General features: G+C 34.3%; 1 protein-coding gene across 50 annotated transcripts in view; it reads right to left on the bottom strand.

The window, feature by feature from the left end:
• Nucleotides 1-25936, bottom strand: part of LOC125056070 (collagen alpha-1(III) chain-like) — a 33787-nt gene extending 7851 nt beyond the window's left edge. For 18 of the 50 annotated variants that reach the window (XM_047658942.1, XM_047658959.1, XM_047658957.1 and 15 more), the window contains exons 1-15: nt 25746-25936; nt 10053-10224; nt 8373-8589; nt 7455-7648; nt 6889-7011; nt 6410-6559; nt 5787-5861; nt 5361-5504; nt 5172-5243; nt 4605-4715; nt 4423-4527; nt 4043-4273; nt 3679-3909; nt 1680-1805; nt 372-1370 (exon numbers count right to left, since the gene is read on the bottom strand). In XM_047658942.1, coding sequence (XP_047514898.1) covers nt 372-1370; nt 1680-1805; nt 3679-3909; nt 4043-4273; nt 4423-4527; nt 4605-4715; nt 5172-5243; nt 5361-5504; nt 5787-5861; nt 6410-6559; nt 6889-7011; nt 7455-7648; nt 8373-8589; nt 10053-10224; nt 25746-25775 — 2980 coding nt within the window. In that variant the 5' untranslated portion in view covers nt 25776-25936. Of the gene's footprint in view, nt 1-146; nt 1371-1679; nt 1806-3678; nt 3910-4042; nt 4274-4422; nt 4528-4604; nt 4716-5171; nt 5244-5360; nt 5505-5786; nt 5862-6409; nt 6560-6888; nt 7012-7454; nt 7649-8372; nt 8590-10052; nt 10225-25745 lie in introns of all 50 variants that reach the window. The other 32 variants (XM_047658964.1, XM_047658968.1, XM_047658966.1 and 29 more) reach the window with 20 other exon arrangements.
• Nucleotides 25937-26982: the final 1046 nt, after the last annotated feature.

Here is a 26982-nt window from a genome sequence, read left to right on the forward strand (position 1 = left end):
GCCTGGTTGACCCGGTTGTCCTGGTTGTCCTGGATAGCCTGGTTGTCCTTGTTGGCCTGGACCTCCTGGTTGACCTGGTTTTCCTGGGTGGCCGGGTTGGCCTGGCTTGCCTGGGGTGCCTGGTTGGCCTGGTTGTCCTGGATAGCCTGGTTGGCCGGGTTGGCCTGGCTTGCCTGGGGTGCCTGGTTGGCCCGGTTGTCCTGGATAGCCTGGTTGGCCTGGTTGTCCTGGATAGCCTGGTTGTCCTTGTTGGCCTGGACCTCCTGGTTGACCTGGTGTTCCTGGGTGGCCGGGTTGACCTGGCTTGCCTGGGGTGCCTGGTTGGCCCGGTTGTCCAGGATAGCCTGGTTGGCCGGGTTGTCCAGGATAGCCTGGTTGGCCGGGTTGGCCTTGTTGGCCTGGTTGTCCCGGATATCCGGGCTGACCTGGTGTTCCTGGTTCTCCTGGGAAGCTTGGTTGTCCTGGTGTTCCTGGTTGGCCGGGTTGACCTGGCTTGCCTGGGGTGCCTGGTTGGCCCGGTTGTCCAGGATAGCCTGGTTTGCCTGGGGTTTCTGGTTGGCCCGGTTGTCCTGGATAGCCTGGTTGGCTTGGTTGTCCTGGATAGCCTGGTTGTCCGGGTTGGCCTTGTTGGCCTGGTTGTCCCGGATATCCGGGCTGATCTGGTGTTCCTGGTTGTCCTGGGAAGCCTGGTTGTCCTTGTTGGCCTGGACCTCCTGGTTGACCTGGTGTTCCTGGTTGGCCGGGTTGGCCTGGCTTGCCTGGGGTGCCTGGTTTGCCCGGTTGTCCTGGATAGCCTGGTTGGCCTGGTTGGCCTGGATAGCCTGGTTGGCCCTGTTGGCCTGGTTGTCCCGGATATCCAGGCTGACCTGGTGTTCCTGGTTGGCCGGGTTGTCCGGGTGTTCCTGGTTGTCCTGGTAGTCCTGGATAGCCTGGTTTACCGGGTTGTCCTGGTTGTCCTGGATAGCCTGGTTGTCCCGGTTGGCCTTGTTGTCCTGGATAGCCTGGTTTACCGGGTTGTCCTGGTTGGCCTGGTTGTCCTGGATAGCCTGGTTGTCCGGGTTGGCCTTGTTGGCCTGGTTGTCCCGGATATCCGGGCTGATCTGGTGTTCCTGGTTGGCCGGGTTGGCCTGGGTAGCCTGGTTGGCCTGGTTGTCCTGGATAGCCTGGTTTGCCAGGTTGGCCTATTTGCCCTTGTTGGCCTGGTTGTCCTGGATATCCGGGCTGACCTGGTGTTCCTGGTTGTCCGGGTTGGCCTGGCTTGCCTGGGGTTCCTGGTTGTCCTGGGGTGCCTGGTTGACCTGGTTTTCCTGGATAGCCTGGTTTACCGGGTTGGCCTGGTTGTCCTGGTTGACTTGGGCCGCCTGGTTGTCCTGGATTGTATTTTGCTTATGAGTGGTGTCTCAAAATTAAATAAAAATATTTATCAAAAAAATTAATTTATGTTTATTTGATATTCATGGTCTCAAGTTGTACTATGAGAATGAAATGTATTAAGCGTTAATGTGTCTACGGTCCCCAGTCGGCGGAGCTATGCTCGAATATCTTGTGGATAAAAAAATTAAAACGTTGATTTAGATGTAATCTGTTAAGAATATGATTTAAGTTGTAATATCGTTCTATGTCAAATAAATCGTTGTAATGATATTGGTTTCGAATAGGAGCTTAATTTTATACATTACCTTGGGAATCGGGGTTATAACCACTACTTGGTCCCCCAGGTCCGCCTGGTCCACCTGGTCCACCCGGGCCCCCTGGTCCACCCGGATATCCTGGTGAACCTGGTAAACCTGGACTGCCGGGTTGACCTAAAGAATTATATAGAGTATAATTTATTAATTATTTTATACACCCATAATTTGACCATTTATTGTAATAAACTAGTATTAAATTGGTATTAAAATGATTTATTATCGAAAAATAATTTATAGTAGTTTGTTTTACTATGCTTCTCTATGATAGGCTTCACAAATAATGCAAAATAAATTATTGAAGACACTATTATATTACGACTATTTGACTCCAACTGAAAAACTATACAGAGATAACAAGTATATGAGACACCAGACATACGTTTACAATACCTCAATTTAAAAGTACAGAATTATTAACAAATTAATTCTTATAAATCTTTTATTTTCACAAAAACCAGATAAAAAGTATTCATTAAGAACATTTAATCAATTATGGTTAATACAACCAAGGACTTATTTCGGAAAACTTAAACAAATAAAACCTTTTTACAAATTTAAAAATCTTGTATATATTTTACATATATATAATTATAATTTATATGGTTCAATAAAAATTAATAGAATAATTATTTATTTACAAAACATAAAAAAGTCACTTCTAGCATTTATTTATATATACTCCAGTCAAATTACGAAATAAATAAACATGAGCGAACACAGTTTGGGGATTTTGAGGATCGATAGGGGGGTGTATTCTGAGCATAAATTCCAATTTGAGGGGTTGTACTGAGGTCAGCTTAAGGTCATTTCGATAGAAACGCGTTTAACTCGATATCTCGAGAATGATTAGTGTTAGGCGAAAAATTGTAGAGACCTTTTCTTTTCTAAACAAAATTTACTAACTTTTTTATCTGAAACTTTTTTTTCTAACAGTAATATTTTTCAAGATATTACTCCCGCAAGGCAAAAATTTTACTTTTTTTCCATTTTTCGTCGTTTTCTCCCCAACCATTCAATTTTATTACATTTTACCGATCATCGAAGTGTAGAACTTTTAATTATGAACAATTTTGTTCCTATACTTTTTTCCGTAATGCCAATACCTTCGGAGTTATAGATTACTTTACCGAGCGAAATCCGCGCCACTGTCGCAATATAAAAAGGTAAATCGATTAAACTATTTAAAATTAGGTATTTAATTTGGGTAAGAAGTAAATTAACAATTAAAACTGTTTCACACATTGTGCCAAAAGAGGCCGGCCTTTCTGCATCCGCACGCTTTGCCGCATTTGGTTTTGCATTTGCGCGCAATCGATCTCAGTAAATTATCCGGAGCTGGTTTCAATGACATCGCTATCGGCTGCAATCAACGGGGGGTGCGACGCCAGCCCCATTCCTCGGGGAATTCTAATTTAACCCTCCCACTGCCTGCCATTTTTTTATATCCCTAATATCGGAGCTCGTTGAGATTGGTACAATTCGTGTCATCTGCCTTGCGATACAAATTCAAAATGAATTGTTCGCCGTATGAAGTGATAGTTGTGTCGCAACCACTAATCGCGTGCAAACACACCACACATCGGTTTGAGGCAGTATGGGCTATGTGTACCGTCCGTCGATTTGCCTCGGCCAGGTTTTCTCAAGTAAATGTTGTTGCACGCGCCGGCTGTTGCAGTCAGCAAAACCAGCAAATCCACATCCTCACCAATAACAACCACAGCACTATACTCCTGCGAAATTCTCTTAGCCGTACTGATAATTAGACCATCCGCATCCTCTACGGCTTGCTCCACCTCTATGTCTGATTTGATGAAAACCGTTTTCAGTAGTGAGATGAATCTGGTCTTATTGCTCTCGTTGCCTAAAAACTTATCTGTGGATACACGTTACGACAGTGGCGCGGATTTCGCTCGGTATAGTAATCTATAATTTTTTTTCTTTCTTTGAGAAATAAAGTATCTTTGAACCAAAGAAAACTTTTATTTACCTGGATAATGGTCTCCTCCTATTGGCCCGCTAGGGCCGCCCGAGCCTCCTTGTCCGTTGGGACCTCCTGGTCCATTTTGACCGCCTGATTGTCCTGGCAAGTAGCCTCCTCCACTTGGTCCTCCTGGTCCACTTGGTCCCCCTGGTCCACCTGGACCACCTGGTCCCCCAGGGCCTCCGGGACCACCAGGATGACCTGGCGAGCCTGGTAAACCTGGACCTCCAGATTGACCTAAAGAATAATATAGAGTATTGACCAAATTTTTTTTACGACATATATGATTTAACCGTTTGACGTATTAACTAGTAGTATTGATAGCGAAATTATATATTTTTAAAGAAGTAATAATAATAATTTTATTTACCTGGATAATAGCCTCCTCCTGTTGGCCCGTTAGGTCCACCGGAGCCTCCTTGTCCGTTGGGACCTCCTGGTCCATTTTGCCCGCCTGATTGTCCTGGCAAGTAGCCTCCTCCACTTGGTCCCCCTGGTCCACTTGGTCCCCCTGGTCCACCTGGGCCTCCTGGTCCCCCAGGACCGCCAGGACCACCTGGATATCCTGGTGAGCCGGGTAAGCCCGGACTTCCTGGAGATCCTATGAATAATAATATTAAAACATCTTATACTTTCTAGAATATAGGTTTTGGCTTAAATAATTATTTACCGAAAACCTCTTTAAATTTGTAAAGGAAAAGATAACAACAAGTTAATAAACTTGACAATTTGAAACACAAATTTATTCACCTGGATAATAGCTTCCTGGTGGGCCACTTGGGCCACTGGGTCCTCCTGTTCCGTCTTGTCCGCTTGGTTTGCCCGACTGTCCTGGCCGGTAGCCTCCAGTTGGTCCTAAAATAATCGAAGTTTTTATTTATTTTAAACAAAATCAGTATACCTCATTAATTAGCCATTATTAAAATACCAACCTTGACCGGGGCTACTCGCTGCTGGTCCTCCTGGGCCGCCTGGACCTCCAGGTCCGCCGGGTCCACCCGGGTATCCTGGTGAACCCGGTAAGCCTGGACTTCCTGGTTGTCCTAAATAATAATCAAGTTAAGTTCCGGAAGATCCGGAAGATAATTACGTCAGTTTGTAGAAGGTATAATTTATTTCTTTCATTAAACTGAAGCGAAAAAATTATATTCATTAAAATCACTGTAGGTGTTAACATACAGTTATATTTTGCTGATTTTTTCTGTGCTTAACAATTCTGGTATTTTTATTTTATCTTGTATATAATTTAATTGTAATTTTTACATTTTTTTTTTGTAACATTTATGTTTATCTAAATTGTGATAAATTTTAGATAAATGAGTTTGTAACATATACATATATTGTGATGTGGTAAAATTTAATAAATAAATAAAAATAACTAAAGTTTAGGCTCCTTATTGAATAGAATACTTGAGTACTTTTTAATGATTCTCATTTTTAATTGTATAACTACATCTTAGAGAATCTACTATATAATAAAAACGTTACTATCATAATACCTGGGTAATAGCCACCACCTGATGGTCCATTTGGTCCGCTGGGTCCTGGATGATAACCTCCTCCTCCGGGTGCTATAAAGTGATTATGGATATATATTATGGATATGGATATCTATTGGATTTCAAATAATTCAGAAAATTATTATTAAATACCATTAGGTACATTGCTTTTGGTGTAATAAACCCTACCTTGACCACCTGGGTAATAACCGCCACCGGGTCCACTTGGGCCACCTGGGCCACCTGGTCCACCTGGTCCACCTGGTCCACCAGGACTGCCTGGAGATCCTGGAAATCCGGGGGAGCCTGGTTGTCCTGGATAATATCCACCATCTGCACGTAAAATGTTATTTAAAGCATATTTTGTGATGGACAGTCTTGTCTTCCTAATCTGTTTTGAAGTTAATTTTGTTTTAATAACAAATATTATATTCGCACATGACTTGGCGAGGTTTCCATTTATTTATTAACACTGTGTTACATACAGAAATATAATACTTAAGCAAGAAGTGCACAAATAGATAAGACTTATTATAGTTATAGATTTTTGTGTCGTGGAAAGAGGAGTGTAGAAAGCCTGTTAAAAACTTTCGCCGGGAAGTATATTTAACAAACCTTGTGATCCTGGGTAGTAGCCACCTCCACCAGTGGGACCAGATGGTCCACTTGATCCGGGGTAATAACCGCCTCCTATAAATAATTTTTCAGTTTAAAGTACTAGGTTTTGTCCTGTTCATTACGGGAGCGGAACGATTGTTTAAATTAGTCGCTTAAGTTGCTTTTGATGAAAAAAATATTGAAAATAAGTATATAATGAATTTTCACAGCCAATAGTCAATTTGTTGTTATCACACTAGATCAGTGTTTTCAAACCTATTATGTGCCATCCCCCACCTTTTCTAAAATTCTTATTCTTCCCCTGTATAACATACTCGTATCGGAATTGAATTGAATCACTTAAGAAACTCTTACTCACTCCCTTGTTAACTGGTAGGTTTATAGGACATAATAAGTAACTTTTCAAAACATATAATGAAAAACTGAAATTCAAATTCCAAATATTAAAAAAAAATCGAATAGAATCTTAACAATGAAATGACCCACGCTCCACGTTGGGTAAAATAATTACAGATACTGTGTAAGAGAACATAAAAAGAAAGATATGTGAAGGCGTATTGATAGTATATAAGTACTCGTTAAATCACTATTAATCTTTGTTTAAAAAACATAAGCTTTACCTGATCCTCCCGGTCCATTCGGGCCGTTTGGTCCTCCAGGACCATTAGGTCCACCTGGACCACTAGGACCGTTTGGTCCATTCGGTCCCCCTGGACCACTTGGTCCGTTAGGTCCATTTGGTCCGTTTGGTCCACCTGGACCGCCAGCACCTAAAAAATGATTTGATTTCTTCATGATAATAAATTAAGGATTGTATTGAAGGTGTATGTATAACTGTTTATTTACTTTTGTATTATTTATTTTTTAGCTGTTTATGTTACTGATACTTAAAGTTCCTACTAATGCATTGGATATCCTTTGAGCTTTAGAAATTAAAGATATATATCAGAGATATTAATTCCGAGATGTTTTTATATTGTTCTACTAAATTTGATGAAACATGAAAAAATGGCTGCCTTTCTTCCGCTTATAAAGCTGAAGCCGTACGGTATTTTTTTGAAATTGTTTATGTAATTTAAAAATTTGGTAGAAAACATACCTGATCCGGGGTAATAACCGCCTCCCGCTCCTCCTGGTCCACCAGGTCCTCCTGGACTGCCTGGAGATCCAGGGTAGCCGGGGGAGCCGGGGGTTCCGGAAGTACCGGGATAGTATCCTGGACCTAAAATGATTAGGAAAAATAGTAAGAACTTTTCCTACCTTTAGATTTTTTAATTATTCTTAGTAATACATCCCATAAAAGATTTCTTAAGTAATTGAGGTCTATAGTTCGGTTATGAATAAAACTATTATGGAAGTGTTTTTTTGTTACAAATACAAGCTACACATATATGTATGTTGACACAAATATAGTTTCAGTTATTAGTTTTTATACGGTCAGCAACGCACAAATAATAGTACATAAACGTATGAATTTTTTGTAGGAATCCTCGAAAATGCATTCCGTTTTCAAGCATAGACAATGTGTGGGTAATATGTGTAAAAAAGTAAATTATTACTGTTGACATAATCATCAAATAAGATCATTTCTTATTTTTTTTTAAGCAGAAGAAGAGTTCAAGAAGTTCTTTGTAAAAAACTCGGTTCGTGGTTATAAAAACATACCTCCAGGGTAAATCACTCCAGGATTGGGGTTACTGTTTTGCCCAGTACTATCTGTTGGGGGTTTCGGGGGTCGCGGGGTTGGCTTCGGTCGGGGTTTCGGCGGAACACCACCTGGGGTCCTTCCACATCCCTTAGGGAAGTACAATTTGTCCCAAGTAATAATTTGTCCAGGTATTTCGGATGCGTTGCCAGAACTGAAATACGAAACATATTTATAAATATTACGGAAGCACTTTTAATATTATATACTAATATATAATATTATACAGAGGAAAGATTTGTATATAAGTATGTTTGTAATGAATTGGCTCAAAAAGTACTGGACCGATTTTAAAAATTCTTTCACCATTTGAATGCTTCATTATCACTGATTAATATAGGCTATTTTAATTGCAAAAAAAAATAAGGATCCCTACTAAAACTACAATAATGTTACCCAAGATGTAAAAAAATTTACAAGATATCTTTCATCGCATGCGCCGCGAAAACCATTGATGATAGAACAAAAAAAATTTCCACAATATTAAAGAACATATAAAAAAGGTTTAAAAAAATGTCCAATTGTGCGAAGCCGGAACGGGTTGCTAGTAAAAAATAAAAATAAATCAGTGGCGCTACCATCTTTTTAGGTTTGGGCCTCAGATTTCTGTATCTGTAACATGATTATTTACCAATCTAATAGGCAAGTTATCAGCCTCCTATGCCTGACACACGCCGTCGATTTTTGGGGTCTAAGACAAGCCGGTTTCATCACGATGTTTTCCTTCACCGTTCAAACGAATGTTAAATGCGCACGTAGAAAGTCCATTGGTGCACGGGGATTGAACCTACGACCTCAGGTATGAGAGTCGCACGTTGAAGCCACTAGGCCAACACTGCTCTATTGAAAATAGTTCAATATTAAATAAAAATACTCACTTCTCATCGTATACATGGTTAGTGTCCGGGTAAACTTCAACTGGCTTTTCTGGCTCTACAACTCTGTATCCGTGACTATCAGCTACATAGTGTGTGGCTCGAAGGTAGCCGTCCGGGTCTACGTAACCATAGCAACCGTAGGTGACGCCATCTGGTCCTCGGTTTTCGTGGTGAAACTGACCATTAGGGCCGACATCGTAACCAAATCCATACGCACCTGAAATAGATGTACAATCAAATATACGCTCTGTCATAAATAGGCGTTACTAAGGTTGGACTTTTAACTTAAAAATAAATAAATCAGTGGCGCTACAACCTCTTTAGGTCTTGGCCTCAGATTTTCATGATAATTTTTAAATAGGCAAATAGGTGATCAGCCTCCTGTGCCTGACACACGCCGCCGACTTTTTGGGTCTAAGACATGTCGGTTTCCTCACGATGTTTTCCTTCACCGTTCGAGCAAATGTTAAATGCGCACATAGAAAGAAAGTCCATTGGTGCACAGCTGAGGGTCGAACCTACGACCTCAGGTATGAGAGTCGCACGCTGAAGCCACTAGGCCAACACTGCTCTCAGACTTTTAACTTACTTACATGAAAAGGCTTTGTATTTCTTTATTTATAGCTATTTTGGCTATAAATAATTTTATCTGTAATTAAATACTCAATAGGAGGAATCTTTTATTTCGGATTTTATTTAACATATACTCTATAATTGGCGCATAAGTTCTAGCTTATAAGCTTTATTTATTTATGTCTTGGACTTTATGGTTATTTCATAAATAAAACAAAGATACTATATATACTATTTACCGTATTAATAACGTTATTTCTTGTTTACTTAACAATTATTTTAAATTTAAACACACAGAGCGAAAGTCATTTGACTTTCAAAAGTGCCTTTGAAATATGGCTAATTGACATAAATGATTTGACTTTGACTTCTGACATCTCTAATTGTGAAATAATAAACAAACTGTAAAATGTATACAAAAGAAGAGCAACTAAACTGAATTCTGAAAAGGTTTCAAAGTTTTCAATTGCAATATTCTGTAGAGAAATCAATTTAAACTAAAGACTGCATTTACATCGTTCTGTTTTCCCAGAGGTAATCACAAAGGCAGATGCAACTGTTTTGAGACGAAGAAAATTCCGGGAAACTATATAAGTTGAAAAGTATTTCTAGGACAAGTAATGTTTGTGTTAAGCAGTACCTATGTTTTTTAAGTTAATTGTTTTTTTTGACTGAAGTCCTATATTCATTTGATTTTATTTGAATCGCTTATAAGAATATTAAATACTATGTGACACTACTTACAGTCTCAATACGAACTACACTATGATTCATTCAGCATTGTTAAGTCAATTACTAGTAAAAACTAATATTGGAAGTGCAAATTTTGTGATTTTTTTTGTAGTATTTTTTTTGTGAAATAGTAATTTTTGTAATTGTCAAGTATTTTAGCGCCAATTGTAACCTCCGTTTGTCAAAAACGCATTAGAGTTGACATACAGAAGTCTTACTTACAACTAAGTCTCGAAGATTATGTTTCTAAAGAGCGGAGCAACCCCTTTTTGCCCTCTAATAGATAATTGTGACCTATGGTGGTGAACTTATTGAAATACTACTGAATTTTTAGTTCAGTTTTTCTTCAACTATCAACATATTTAAATATCTTACTTGTATCGTAATTAGTTTCATAATACTGTTTCTTCTCATCATCTTCGATGTCAACCACTACTTCATTGTCATTTCCGTTGTAGTCCCTGGCTGCGCGAACTTCGTCATTTATAATATCTTTTGGGTTATTCTTTGGTACATCTTCGCTGGCAAGTGTAAACGCTAGCGACGCCTGAAACAAGCAAAAACAATCATCAAACACTGTCATTAACTTTACTAATGACAAATAAAATACTGAATTTTTTTAACACCACTTGGAGGTGAATTTCTTACTAAAAAACGATATGTATTAAAAAGTGCATTTATAGATTTTTGAAAAAAGAATAGTTGGTTCAGTTACTTCGTTTTCTATGCACAGTTAAGGGACTGAGGGTCCGTTCCAGATGGTATTATATCTTAATATATATAAATTACGTGTCACATTGTTTGTCCGCTATGGACTCCTAAACTACTGAACCGATTTCAATCAAATTTGAAATATGCGTTTTGATCTCACTTAAAAGATAGGATAGCTTACATCTCAATTTATACCCGCAATATTAATTTATTGCAAAATATTTGTTTATTATTTGATAGTCACAATTCTAACAGATGGCGCTGTGTTGAAAGTACCAACGTTTCACATTAAAGGTACAATTTAATGGCTTAAGAACTAAAAAAGCATGGTGGTCCCCATGACTGGTGTTCTCCTACCGTTTCCCTTGAATAGTTTACTACTATGTAATATAACAACAACCTTAGCCACAGCAACGCTTGGCCGCGTCTACTAGTATATTATAAGTACGGTACAAAGCCATAAAAATATGCTATATATAATTATTACACAAACGCTCACATACACACAAATCTCACAGAAACCCTTCTTTGGTCTGTGCAAACATTTCTTGCAAATAATTTATATTAAACGTTCATATTATTCAAATGTTTTTATTAACATAACCGTCTTGGGTCTTTAATTGTGTTACTATAGACGGTAGTTTAAATGTTAATTATTAAAATTATAAGCATAATATTCGTTATTAAAGATAATAAAATATTTTTCCTTCATAATGTTTTACGAAACATAAGCCTTCGTTTAATATTGTTTCGCAAGTTGCTTAATAACATTGTCTAGGCGCGCCTAGGTGATGTCATTTTGCTTTTGTCGAAGCTAAAATGAAAATAGATGTTGACATTATTTTGTAACTTTATCGGTCACTTTGTAGGAGTGAATCGCAAATGTATTAGATGATTTTTTGACGTGATAACGTCTTTAAAATTGTTTTAGTCGGGTGACATGTTCAGAAACTTGTGTCACACCAAAACCTCACGAGCGCGATCGCAGGTATAACGAGAGAGAGACGGACCGATCTCCCGCCTCATCTCGAGCGCTGCCAGTCATTCCGTGAATGTATGAAGAAAAATGTATATCATAGTCGAATAAGTAAACTTGTCATTTTACACCCGAAATTTATCATCAAAAGTGTGAATAAAACGATAGATGTAATTTAAAATTTGAAAAAATTGTTATCTTCATTAATTCCTTACTTCCCAAAAACTTATATCACCAATAAGACGTTATCACGTAAACATCTCGATCGTAAACCTACTTTACAAACAACCAATATTTTTTTCGTAATTAATTATTATATGTTGTTTTTTAATGGTTGTGCGTTATTTCACCAACCTTTTACTACATCATATTTTAAAAACTATATAAATATTAGCTGTAAATTTTATAATATTCTAGTCAAACTGTAATGAAGTTTGAAAAGCTTAAAAAGTCAAACTATTTTTGCAAATTAGATCAGTGTTGGGCTTGAGCCACTCAACCCTAAGGTCGTGTGTTCGTATCTCGGCTCTGCACTAATGGATTTTTACTTAATTAGCTCGTACGAAAATCACCGTGAGGAATGCCTTAGACCTCAATCGAAGGCCTGTGTCACACACAGAAAGCTCATCTACTTGCATAATAGAAAAAAACAGACACAGAAATCTGAGGCCGACTTTTTTTTTATTAAAACTTTACACATCAAAAATTTTAACTTTCAATTGGTAACTTTGTTAGCTCTACTCAAAAGAAGAACACATAATTCTGTGACTATTCGTTTCTCTCGTCTTCATCTCTTGATAAGTTCACTCTAATTAATTATAGTTAGGGTCTGTTTCACAATGTATGGATAAAGTACCAAATAGCTATGCAACACATAAATTTTTTGGAAGATAAATTGTGCTATTTGACATTCATCGGACTCAGCTTATGATAGACTTTATGTGACGAATAGCGCTATCTGACAGTCGTGAAACGCAACAATAGTGTTTATCCTACCAATAAGTAATAAATAGCTAATTTGGAACTTATGTAGAACTTATCCGTACATTATGAAACAGACCCTTAAATTGACTACTAACAGACGAATAAAAACAATAAATTATTAATATAATAATAACCATTAGTTATAATAACTTGTTCTATTATATTACACGTTTTGTCAAGGACGGATCGTCAAACTTGAGTCCCAGTATTTATTAAAATCCCAATATGAATACAAATTTCAAACGTCAATTGTCACACGTTACGCGTCTATGGAATGTTTTTAATATTAATCAAATAAATGTTTTGTATTCGGCCAACGATTTTTATCGCAACTTTTGGAGTACTTCAAATAGATTTGCCCACTGTCCTTTATTGGACTTTAGCCAAAGAGTTAACCTGATTTTAAATTGCTTTTATAAATGAAAGCCTACTGGTTTAGCGTATGTATTCTATAATATTATAATCTCTATATATATAAAATTCTCGTGTCACAATGTTCGTTCCCATACTCTTCCGAAACGGCTCGACCGATTCTTATGAAATTTTCTATGCATATTTAATAAGTCTGAGAATCGGCTACTATCTATCTTTCAACCCCCTAAGTAATAAGGGGTCTCCGCCCCAAAAAAAATTTATTATTTTTTAGAAACTTTTTTTTGTTTTTATTTTTTTATGACAGCATACAAAAATACATACAACATCTAATTTTCACCCCTCTACGATTTACCTCTTTTTTATATACTTATTTTTATTGAACTAATTAATGTTTCCTGGAAATATACATGGCAAAACAATGTTTGCGCGGGTTAGCTAGTACATTAATAAAATAGTGCGCATTGTTTTTGTAGGTCTTAGTTTGATTATGATAGTACATAGCTTGCTATACAAAAAATAACAAATTTTATCGTATCTATAGGGGAGAGACAGTATGTAACTGTAGCGATATAAATAAAATAATTAAATTGATATCGCATTCTTTATGCCAACAATAAGGTATTTTATGGATGACAAAATTTTTTTTTACAATTATAACTTTTTATATGTTTATTTTATTTTTATCTTTTAGTATTTAGCTGTGTTGGCCTAGTGCCGGCTGTGTACCGATTTCGATGTGCGCATTTAACACTCGCTCGAAATGTGAAGCAAACATAGTGAGGAAACCGGCTTGCCTTAGACGCAGACGACGGCGGGTGTCAGGCACAGGAGGCAGATTACCTACTTGCCTATTAGATGGCCAAATGATCATGTAACAGATACAGAGATCTGAGGCCCAGACCTAAAAAGTTTGTAGCGCCACTGTTTAATTAAATATTTTTTATCTTTTAATATTAATTCGCAAGCCAATGTACTCCCGCGTAAAATATTTTATATTTCAACAAATTGTTTCTAAATCGATAACTCGTGACAATTGCTATCTTCAATCTATTGCTAAACTGTCAAGGAGATACTTGTAGATGTTAAAGTTCAACTCACTTGACAATATAAATACCATTTGATTCGTACAATTCTTTATGTCTCGATCACATCATAAATTCTTTATAAAACTACTTTTACTGGCCTACTATTGGATCTTCAGTTGAAGTTTTCACTTTGATAATAATCGGATTATTGGTTGAACTTCAACGTGTTTGATACAGTGGAATAGATTAAATTTTAGGGTTGCGAAAACTGAATGGTTCCAACTGAAGTGCGAATCTAGTTTGTACTAAAAAAGTTATTTAAGATCCTACTAAGAAATGAACGAACTAAGCAATTGAGCCATAAATGAAGAGACTTCGTTTAATTTATGCGATATATATACTCAAGAGCAGTGTTGGCTTAGTGGCTTCAGCGTGCGACTCTTATCCCTGAGGTCATAGGTTCGATTCCCGGCTGTGCACCAAGACTTTCTTTCTATGTGCGCATTTAACATTCGCTCGAACGGTGAAGTAAAACATCGTGAGGAAACCGACATGTCTTAGACCCAAAAAGTCGACGACGTCGATCACCTACTTGCCTATTAGAAGTCTGAGGCCCAGACCTAAAGAGGTTGTAACGCCACTTATTTATTTTTTATTTATACTCCATTTTTTTATATTTATACTATTTGTTTTGGTTTCTAAGAAGTTTGAGGAATAAAACAATAATATTTTATTTGATCGCATTTCTTGATTACGGGCTTTTGAGATGGAAATGTTCTCTCAAATTACTTGCTTTTTCATTACTTGCTTCTTAGAAATATATTTATAAAAATAAAATTTAACAAATATTTTGCGCGTTTCAGTCAGTCATGTTACGTTAGGTTTTACGTAATATTTTACGTAAAACCGTGTTCCCAGATGGATTTTCCTGCAGAGGTCCATAATATGAGACCATTTTATGCTCTGTCATGTTAATTATTATTAAATGTTTTAAACTTATTTTTCTAGGTATTTTTGTGTATTTTATTTTTATTGTATTTTCTAATGTTTTTTTCCTAGTTACGACTGGCATCTATCATCTATGGTACTAGGGTTCACGGCGAACCAAGAATTGTACGGGTTAGGTTCACCTACTTCCAAACGCAGAAATGTTTCCGGCACAGCACGGCACATTCAAGTAGCACAGTTAAATTTTTTATTCATAAAAACTGGACTGATTTAGTTAAAGTTATTTAGTTAACTAGTAAAGACCACAAACAGAAGTACATACTCATCTGTCACTGTTCATCACAGCGTACATACAGTTTGACAGTTTGACTCAAAAGAGTACGAGTACATTAGTTAAAACAGTACTACAAAAAGTAGTCTGTACTAAGCAACAAAGGCTACTATGCAAACTATGTATATCTTGTGACGATTTTTGGTAACATTATTCAATAACATGATTCGAGGGCTTCAGGTTTGTATGTCAATTGTTTCGCGAATTTTTATCGTTCACAATGTTAACGGAACATGTTTACTTTGATCAAATTTTTCTTGATTCTTGTCTGGAGTACGTGACAGCGAAACCTAAGTCGAGCTTTACGGCGACGGACGCAGTGGACATAGCTAAAATATAAGCCACCCGTGTCTTGAATTTTAATACTAAATTATGACAACTGTACACATTCTTGTACTATAGTTTTTTGCTATAAAAATTAAGGAGAGTAAATTTTTGTCGAGACCAGCTTAGACAACGTTTAAACCGCCAGAAAACCCACAGGAGGAAGACTACAAGTGTCTGTTTGTCATATCATTTAAAATAACGATTATTTTAATATTTTAATCAATTTATAAAAGATAGTAGAACCATTTTAAACGACTGATGCAAATAAAACACCTTAATAAGCAATTAATCAAAAATATGATATTTCTCCTCACCTAGATATCTCAAATCAAAGGTCAAATACTTGTTTTTAATTAACCTAAGTGCAAGAGTTAATAATCCTTTGAAGTTGGTAGAATTAGTTGGTTACCGGATATTTTGCGTATTTTAATACCTCTTAATTACCAAGAATGTTATAAATTATTTTTACTAATAAAAATATAGACAATATATTTAGGCACCGAAGTATCGTGTATGATACAATTGTTTTTAGTCTATGATCTGCTTTATTTACTATTCTAAATCAACGCGCATATAAGAACGTAGAATGCCAAAACCAATAAATATAATTTGGAAAAGGATATTATAGAAAGTAATTTATTTAAAGTTTTTTTTTGCTTTTTTATTCAGTACATTCCAAGTATTTTGTAACTTAAACTTTAAAACTAAAACGCGGAACACTATATAAACTTACAAAACATGATAAGCAAGCCGCTCCTACTTAATTTAAATATATTGTGTAAAACTTAATTATGTATCGCTATGTTTGGGTTAACTTTGAAGTTCCAAGCTTGATTTTGATAATGTCCAATCATCATAGTGAGATTTATGTAATAGATTGTTCTTTTAACACAACAAATCTTTTTAAAACATAAGTTTTAATAAAAAATTCAGAGCGGGCCCTAACCAAAATCACTCTTAGTGGATTTGATTTTATCTAAATGATGCATGAATATCAATAAATATGTATTAATTCACTATAATTTCAATGGTTGACTCTAATTAAAAACGCAATACAATATAAATTCCTCGATACAAAAACAAACACAAAATTACCTCTAACTTTTGCCTAATTTCGTGTTTATTCAATCATGGCGAGTATTATAGAGCCACAATTACTGAATTACAGCACATTTGTTTGGCGGAAAGCTTTTACAACCGATTTTATCAAAAATTTTGTATCGTACGAGTTATTTAAATAAAAAGCATTTGGAGTTTACTTCATTTTTGTTTCGCAAAACACTATATCGTCTATCTCATCTCACGCGAACTTTAGGCATACGTTTGTTTCACTAGTCAATAGAGTGGGCTGTCAAGCCATGAATTTTGCTAGCCTATTACGCACTCTTAAGTAAGACACCGTAGTAAGTTGATGCAATTATTACTAATTGTAGATTTAATTATAAATTTAAAGAACAATGCAAATGGTCTACGAAATTTAATCCGCGATAAGGACCGGTTAGAAAAACCTAGATATAAGTCTTTACGAAATAACTTAATTAGCTTTTAACTCTTAATTAACTTAATGATTTGGTTTCGGCCTCTTTAGGTCTTGGCGTCAGATTTCTGAATCTATTTCATGATCATTTTTAAATCTAATAGGCAAGTAGGTGATCAGCCTCCAGTGCCTGACACACGCCGTCGACTTAATGGGTCTAAGACATGTAGGTTTCCTTACAATGTTAAATGCGCACATAGAAAGAAATTCCATTGGTGCACAGCTGCTGGGGATCGAAACTACGACCTCAGGTTTGAGAGTCGCACGATGAAACCACTAGGCCAACACTGCTCTACTTGTTACAATAAAAATTGTTAATTTATTTACCTTTTTAATATATTATAATCTATGTCAGTGAACTAGATTCAGATCAGTGAACGTTCTACAAAAAAAATTGTATGCGAATATTATTTATTAAAAAGAACAAAGAAATTCTGCATGAAGTTATCTCGATGTGTCAAGGTAATCTGACGGCAAAGATTATGTCATACTCTCTCATGTTGTTTGTTTGTGAGGCGCTAACTGACTGTACCAATAGGTGAAGGTCGACGCATGACAAATTCTAACATATTAAATGAATATAAAAAATTGTTTATTAATTAATATTTACTTTTCATTCTAAGCGCAATACTCGTAATAAGCGGAATGTATATATTATACATTATTTATGATTATTTTTATAACGCTACAGGGTCGTGATTAAGATGTTTGTGTGACCAAGGAGGTTCTATCAAATACTGCTAGATAAATGTATGTCTATGGCGCAAACGGTACAATATGAAAAACGCAATTGCATGCATTGAGAAACTTTGATTGTGTGCACTTAAAATATTAATTAAACAATAGAATTGAATTGTTTGAAAGAAAGGTTACTTTACTTATAAAAGTGCAAGCTTGTTACAATAATTGTTTTCGAAAAAGTCGTAACCAATTGAAACTATTTTAAACTAGCTGGTGCCCGCGACTTCGTCTGCGCAGGATTAAAATACTATTTGTCCAAATTATGTAGCGTGAAAAACATATTTTATCTACCAGAAGCGATAAAAATATCTATTTTCATTTAGGAATCAATTTATTACTACCAATTGCATTTGAAATAAATTATCAATTTTTATTGTAGTTATGGCAATGGCTTCCACATAAGATATAGATATATACTGTGGCGCCTTTTTTGTAGGACTATTTAAGATGAAGATTTCCATCATACATATATGTAACTCTAGCGGTTTTGGTAGCGCAAGCCAGAATATATATATTTTTTTCCTGATTGCTTGATATTTTGGATATAAGATATAATATTGTAAAGTTTCATTAAAATCCATTCAGTAGTTTTTAAGTGAAAGAGTTACAAACTTTTGCATTTATAATATTAGATCGCTCGAAAGCGATAAGGCCGCCAGTTGCTCTCCTTTTATTTAATTATGTCAATTGTACTATATTAATGTATATGCAACGAAGTGTTAATAAATAAATAATAATAAATATTATTAGGATAACGCGTACTATATACCATGCATACGATATGAAAATTATTTACCGTAAAATATAATAGAAAAATAATGTTAAAAACGCGACACAAAAACCTCATTAGATGTCATCATAATATTTGAATTTCCTTGAGTAGGTATAGCATCATCGTTTTATTATGCAAGGTCTTATTTAACTAATGTATTGTATATCAACAAGATGTTTTTATAGCTTATGACAGTGGTCATGTGATGATATAAAGTTGGTGAAGCTAGTCACTAGATAAGTATGTTATGTTATTAGAATGAATTATTAAATATATAAATTTAGAAGGAAGTCTTCGTGATTAAGCAAAGAAAGTAAACATATGAATTCAATAATAAAGTCTTGTTATTATAGCCCTAGAGCTGTGTTTCCCAATGGGGGCCCACGTCCAACAGGGGGAAATTTAATTGTTAAGCGGGGCTTTTTGAAAATATATTAAAATTATTTGGAATTTCAATTTCAGTTTTTCATTATGTTTTCATAATGTATACTGAATCATAAGAATTTTAGAATGGCTAAGGTGGGGCAATGGGGCATGGTACAAAAAAGCTCGGGAAACACAGCCTAAGAGGCTTAGTTATTAATAACGTATAATCCATATCGTGAATCGATTCCCAGCAAAAAAAAAGGTTTGATATTCTCTCTCGAACTATAAACTTGCAAACAATTTGAATCATTAATTTTTCACCATCTAATTATATGCAATTACTATTTTTTATAATTTAATAACTTAATAACCCGCTGTACACTTAATTAAGTATTAAATGTGTAATCGGCTTTGACAACTCCATCGTCAAGTTTTTGTTCATTTACCAGTTCAATACGAAGAGGTCAGACGTATTTTAATTATGATGTCAAAATAAACGAAAAACGACCCACCTACTTACGAGCATTCTTTAAATAAACATAGGTGTACGATTATGGGTACATTAATTATTGATTTATTATGTAAGTTGAGCTTTCATAAGCGGTTATTATCACTACATAGTATAAAACAAAGTCGCTTTCTCTGTCCCTATGTATGCTTAAATCTTTAAAACTACGTAACGGAGTTTGATGCGGTTTTTTAATAGATAGAGTGATTGAAGAGGAAGGTTTATATTTATCCATTAAATAGTGGAGAAATACTGTTATTTTTGAGGTTTCTAATGTGATGTCGACCTTACGAGATTTATCAAAGTATTGTACACATTGAAAAGGTCTACAGAAAACTCGATGGTCTGTCTATCTCTTATGGATATCCCACAATATCATTTTCTTGTCATTTACTTTTTACCACATAAATGGCTAATTTTCGAAGCGATTTTAACCAATACAGCATTAATCCTTATCCAATTAAATAACTTAAATACATTGTTGATTTACTTTGTCAATCTAATAGGCAAGTAATCAGCCTCCTTTGACACACGCCGTCGACTTTTTGGGTCTAGGGCAAGCTGGTTTCCTCACGATGTTTTCCTTCACCGTTCGAGCGAATGTTAAATGCGAATACAAATAGAAAGTAAGTCAATTGGTGCACAGCCAGGGTACGATCCTACCACGGGATGAGAGTCGCACGTTGAAGCCACTAAACCAACACTGCTCTAAGTTAGTTAAAATACTCAATCAATTACTACAACATTATTATTTATATAAGTGTAACTTTATTCATTATATTAGACATTCAAAATACTTTGGTCTAGATTGTCTAACGAAGCAATCTGGCCGTTTAAACAAGGAAAAACGTGACTTAAAATTAACGCTATTTCTTAATTCATTCGGGGAAGAATTCGGAGCTTTAGGCAAAATTGCGTGTGATTCGCGTGAGAACAATCTCATTTAGCACGTAATATATTTGTGAATTATGTTTTCTTTAAGTGTATACTATTGTAAAAACTGAACTAGATAATACTTCTATATGTCTTACGGTTTGGAACATACACTTACATGAGAAGATATACTAATACAATAATAGATTACGCTTATTAGTTAATTGTATATTACAACACTCCAACAGCAGGCAAGAAACAGAAGACTTATTAAAAAAAATATTGTTTTTTAACAGTTACACAACACAAAAAAGAAAACAAGATAAAGGAATACAAAGAAACAACAATAATGAATAATAAACAGCAGTAATTTAACAAGTAGCACAAAAATCTTTACTGCCATTTGTGCACGAATTCTTTTCGAACGTTGTATGTTCCTACCGTTTTCTGATGGCGCCATTTTTCATAAAGTAACTATTATTAGATATATATGTGTTTAATCATCAAATAAAATGCGTGCAAACAATCAAACTATGTAAATAGGAACTACACTATTGTTGACGTAACTTCAATTACAACTGTTTGCGAGATGTAATTAGACGTAATTATTATGTTAAACATTTTGTCTCAAACTCACAAAATATTTTTTGCTAGTTAACGAATCGATTGTAGCCTTGTATAGTGCAAATGAATAAAATTATGTGTTAATAAAAAACTTAAATACCTTTGATGTTTTTCCGTATTTTTGTGATTTTAGACATCGATGGCCAACCTCCAATGGAAAGCTACCAACAGTTTGATTATATCTCGTATATCGCATTGGTTATTATTATAGATATAATATGAATATACGTACGTATTAATTATATTAAGGGCGAAATTATTTTTAAAAAAATTGTGAAGTTTTTATAGTGTCAACCGCGGCCAACAAAAAAACATGTTTTATTTCCTAAATAATACAATACGCTAATAAAATATTTTGGCACGATATACATACACTAAGGTCAAATCGAGACTCATATGTCCACGTTTTTGAGATACATAAATGTCAAAAACTGTCATACGATAAGTCGAGTCAACGACTCTGAATCTTACGTTTTTTAATTGAGACTTTATTTTAGCGTCTTGTTTATTTTTATTTAGAAAAACCTTACAGCCTTCTATTATACAAAATAATTTCTAAATCGGAACGACAATTAAAAGTACAGACTAAACATATATATATTTATTTATTTATTATTTATATACAGAGATAATGCGTGTAGGGTATGAATGTGTGTGTTTAACTGAAGCCTGTGTGTTAAAATCGGCTTAATTTGTTTTTTAATTGCGGGCAGCTCATGTAAAGATTCTACATAAAGAAAATATTCCAAAACACATCATTATAATTGCGTAAATACAAGTGTTCATGTCTTGCATTTATTTTATTTCCTTAACATTCGATAAATGCTAATCAAATGAGCACGTTAAGATTACGTCATTGTCTGTTGCTTGAGGTGAGCCGCTCTTCAACCTTTAAACTATTCTAAACTCATACAAAATCCGTTAAATCTCGAATTCCCAACCGGACTTATTTCGTATATGTATGTAAATAGCGATGATTCATTATAAATTATGCATATATTCTCAGGTGCTTTATATTATAATTCTTAATTTAAATAATTGTCTTTATTAAATTTATGTATTTGTTTTTAATTATCGGCGGAGATGACATCTTATTACTAAATAGAAATATATAAAGTTATCTATAAATATAGCACATTAATAAAACCATGTCATCGAAACTTATGTAAAAGATTTAAAGACGGCTTCTTGCAAAATCTTCAGTAAACATTCCTCGCATCGGATGAATAAAAATGAAAGTTATTGTCTTCCATGCTTGAATAATATTAAAGTTAAACAGATTGCAGAACCGATTAAAAAGAAAAATAATATTTCATAAAAGAAGGTTTTTTCTTATCTGTACTCATTTTTGACGCACCTGACTCTATTTTGTTTTTGGGATTGTGTTCCAAGTTCAAATTCGCGCACACGAAAAAAGGTATACATTACGAAATTACAGCTTGCGTTAGCATTTATTTTATATTTTGTCCCACGAAATTGTGTAATGATTTAATTTTGGAAAAATAATGTAAGTACGTTTAGCTTGACAGCAATGAAAATTTTATAAAAATAACAATACGTTTTATGAGGTTGACGTTTATCATAATGTCACTGTCAAGTTCAGTTATGGCGGGGGTATACAGATAATACTTAAAGGATGTCTTTATCTCTTTGTTCTGTGCTTGAATCTGTATTTTGAGGAAATGATTGACAGGTCAATGGATTTCAAGGCTCACGTTAAGCGACACGCCCATTACGAGGATCAGTCCGTAAATTGATGTCGATGTCCTGTTATTTTCATTCCATTACATCATTATATTTATTTGTTGCAAATATTCATTTCAGCATCAGAAAATGCTCGTGTTGTCTTAAATACTTTATGAACTCGCAACAGCTGACAAGGCCAAGATTTATAGCCAGTTGAATGGTTTTTTTCAAGTGAACAGGTTACTGACCCAGTAGGTGCTCACCGCCTACGTTACGTATATTCTTCTATACGAGTCAAGATGAATGATTATGTATAAGTATTAAGTTTGGGATGTGACCGGCGAATTTAAATTGCAAAATTGTGTGGACGTGTGTTGAGTAATGAGTGCGATGCTTATAACAATACTGTTAAAAAGTTTATTCCCTTATACGTGAATTTAATCGTTTTCACTTGACAACGTGAAATTGGAACAGATCCAAAAGCCAATTGTATATAGTCTGTTATGGTTATTAAATAAGCGCGACAGTTAATTAAACTTTTAAGTTAGTTTTGTAAACTTAACTAAACAAACTGTTTTTTTTTCCGTTTTTTTTTTGGACAATTCACACCAATTGACCTAGTCCCATGATAAGCTGGTGAAGCTTGTGTTATGGGTACTAGGCAACGGATATACATACATATTATAGATAGATAGACATATAAACACCCAAGACCTAAGCTCAACACCAAATGCTCATCAAATCGATGTTTGTCTCGGTCGGGGATCGAACCCGGAACGCATGGATTGGCAGTCAGGGGTACTAACCACTAGACCAATGACGGCTCATTGGTCTAGTGGTTTATATATTATCAACTTAATAAATATATATATTTATCTATCTCTGTGACAGCAAATTGTTTTTTTTCAATTCATTAATTATTGTATTTGTTTTCGGGCTCCATCGGCTGCAATATTTTGTAAATAAATTGTAAAATTCAATCTGACATAGACACAATTGCTTTTAACAGACTATAATAAACAATGTGGCACACAATACGTTGTAAACTAAGTTAATGGAGTCTGTAATTCAGCTTTGTCTCTTATAACTGTCTAAATGTGTCCAAAACACTAATTAAGGTTTTGAGACCACGACGAAGGACAAAAGTTTACCCAGAATGCTACTTAAGTGTTTGCACATAATTATGTGTTTAGACATGAATGTTCAACAGTTCTGTATTCGTCCATTTCACACATTTAAACATCTTTAGACTTTATCAGTCAGAGTATTGACTTACAAGATCGATGATTATATTATGAAAAACTGAATAAAGGAGTTTAAGCCTTCCCCGGTTGGTCGTCGCGGGAAGATCAGTCCACTACCCTCTAACAAATAAACATAATAATTATTTATCTAGCATCGCTCAATAGGACTTTAAGAACTCCTTTATCTAGGCTACAACTGGTGAAGAGTCGCAAAGGATAGAGGACAGTGGAAAGGGTTAGAGTAGGCCTTTGCCAAGAGATAAAGATACTGTTGATCATAGAGTTTCGGAATATAAAGGCTATATAATATATATATTAAATAAATATTATTAAATAAATAAAATAATATTATTATAATATTATATTATATTATCATTACATTATTTTATAGAGTTTAATGTTGTTGTTAAATTAAAAAATATATATTTCTCCTTTCATAATGCATTTGGCGTCTAGCTAGCTAACTAGTTATTTAGAAATAACAATTTATATTTAACAATAATATATAGCTAAGAACAAATATCCTGTTACAGCCACTTTACTTACGATATCAAAATTCTCAGATGTTTGTATGTGATGCATAATTTAATATAAATTTCATAAAATATTCAAATTTAATACAGATTATTTAAATTTTATTAATATTTAAAATTATTATCAGATTATCATGTTTTATAAATACCTAATATGCTTAAAAAATGCCTAAACAATGCTACACTTTTGTATAAAGGCTAGCATTTTTCACATAGAAACTTAAAAAAAAAACAATTGAAATAGAACTTAGCTCCTACCAAAATAATACTTATTGCGACTTTTAGGCTGAGATTCAGAAACGAGTCTTAGCGCGTATATCATCCCGTATGTAAAAATCCAATACATTTACGTAAAAATATAAAGTAAAAATGCCAATGCTCAGTTGAATTAAGTTTTGAGACGTTAGAGAATTTTTTATTTCTATAAAAGCTTTTACTAGTTTAAATACTGCGCTAAAAGCTCTAGATAATTTATTTTCTTAAGTATTCAATATGTTTTCGTCCTCCTAAACGAAAATCTAAAAGACTTTACAATTTACAATTAAAAAAGATTATATTGTTGAATATTTATTTTAGATTTTATTGTATTAAGTTCAAAGTAAGATAATATAGAACCGACTCCTAAACAGTATTCAACGAATATTCCTTAATTGTATTGAATGTTCTTCCAAAAGAATTAACTGTATTTAACGAGATTTTTAGAATTTTAGAACATACCAATCAAAGACACCTCAAATTGATAACATATAGTTTTTTTAAATCGGATAAACAAAAACCAGTGATATTATACTCGTAATTTTTAATATTATTAATTCCCGGAGAAACGTTATAAAATAACCAAATTCAAAAATATTTCTTTATAGTTAAATAATCTTGGACTTTTGTATCTTTAATGTACAGGAATAATAAGCAAAAGATTTTTTTCAAATAATTAGTAATATTTATTAAGGGCCATAATTTTTTTTATTAAATAAACCTGGTAGGGTTTAAGTCAACATAACCTTTATTGCAAACTTTTATTAATAACATTGACGTTTCGTGGAATAAATTAAATTCTCCAAGTTTTTTTCGTTGCTAAAGTAATATCACCCTAGTTCCAATCTTAGGAAAAGGTCAAGGCTGTTTTAAATAAACTTCAAAGTAAAGACTTACTAAATAAAAGACTTTGTAACACTTGCATACTTTTAGCAACTTTAATGTGTGAATTTTAGTATTTTAGTTTGGTCGTAAACATTATGAGGACGTAACAATATTCTAGAATAAAAAAAACAATTAAATATTTTTTTAATTCTATTTCTGATATTTTTATTAAATGTTATGATTCTTTTTGACCGTTAAGTTGTCATAAATTTAATTTATAATACGAATATATAAAAATTTACGTTCTTGAATTTTAGTCATATAATTAAAACAGATTTCCTTATATAATTAACCTGTTGGATATTTAATATTTCCTAGATATTTTTTAAAATTACTGCCGTCTTATATAAAAAAATAAAACACTCACCAAAATAAAAAATAAAATTCCCGGCGCCATGGCACGGGTAGATTTGACGGGTGCCACCGTCCACCCGAAGTTCCGTATTCGATTCCTAACACACAAAAAGGCTCTAGAGCCAGCTAAGCCTCAGTGCTAAAATTCGCTAACATGCCCCGCTCACAGGCAACCGGCTTAAAAACTAAATTGTATAAACTCGAAGATGCGTCTCTTATATTACCTCTTACGTTGAACACCGCAACGTATTTGGCATATAGGTGTCAATGTGTGAGTGAATTTTGGCGACGAAGCCTTTAATGTGTGTCATGTGTTAAGTATGTGTGTTAAATCCTATATCCTTTTGCCATATTTTGTGATTTCTGAAACTGTATTGGCAACCCATTAGTCGCGACTAACAATTTAATGGCCAATTAACAAACCGGTAATTAGTGGGTTCAACGAAGCTTTCAAAGCAATGATTTGTTGTGACGCTTTCTTGTTACATTTTTCGAAAATCGAATTTAAATTGTTTTGCAATAAACTTGCGTTCCATTTTTAAAATACAATTCCGTGATGTCATTTGTAGTTGGTAAATTACTTTTAATTAGCACAGATTAAACTTGTAAAGCATAGATACTTTATCTATGTTCTCGCCGGCCAACTTCATAATATTTCAACATAATGTTTCTGAGATCTTTTATCTTATTTATGTGAGGTGCTTTGACTAAAATTAAAGTGAGGAACCTCGAAACAGTGACCGAAAAAGGTTTAGGGTTTTTATTTTTTGAACAATGGAATGCGAGCCGCTATTCAGTTTCACTGGCCAATTTAAGAGCCCTGATAACCAGAAATGCCACAACATAACGGAAAAATCACTTATTTATAATATATACGCAAATTAAATATGACCTTTTCCTTTTTTAATTTCTTTTAACTATATTTAGATTATTGGTTACGTTTTTAAGTTTGTGATAATAAAGTTTACACTGAAACGTGCTTAATTATTTACAAAATTTTAACAAGATATAAATTATTTTTGTAAAACTATGGCAAGGATTTTAATATAGTTTCGATGTTGCTGAGAGAGGTTTATAAGTATAACAATTAGTAGTTCAGCTCGTATTTAATAGCTTTCAGGCCCGGGTTCGAGGTTCCATTCGGGTGGATAATTATTTTAGTAAAATATATAATATACATGTGGTTTCAATAACGTAGATATTGCTCTCCTCTATAAAACTGTAGTCTGTTTTGCTCTATTGTCAAAAGT

This window comes from Pieris napi, chromosome 14 (genome assembly GCF_905475465.1).
Source record: "Pieris napi chromosome 14, ilPieNapi1.2, whole genome shotgun sequence".
Lineage (NCBI taxonomy): Eukaryota > Metazoa > Arthropoda > Insecta > Lepidoptera > Pieridae > Pieris > Pieris napi.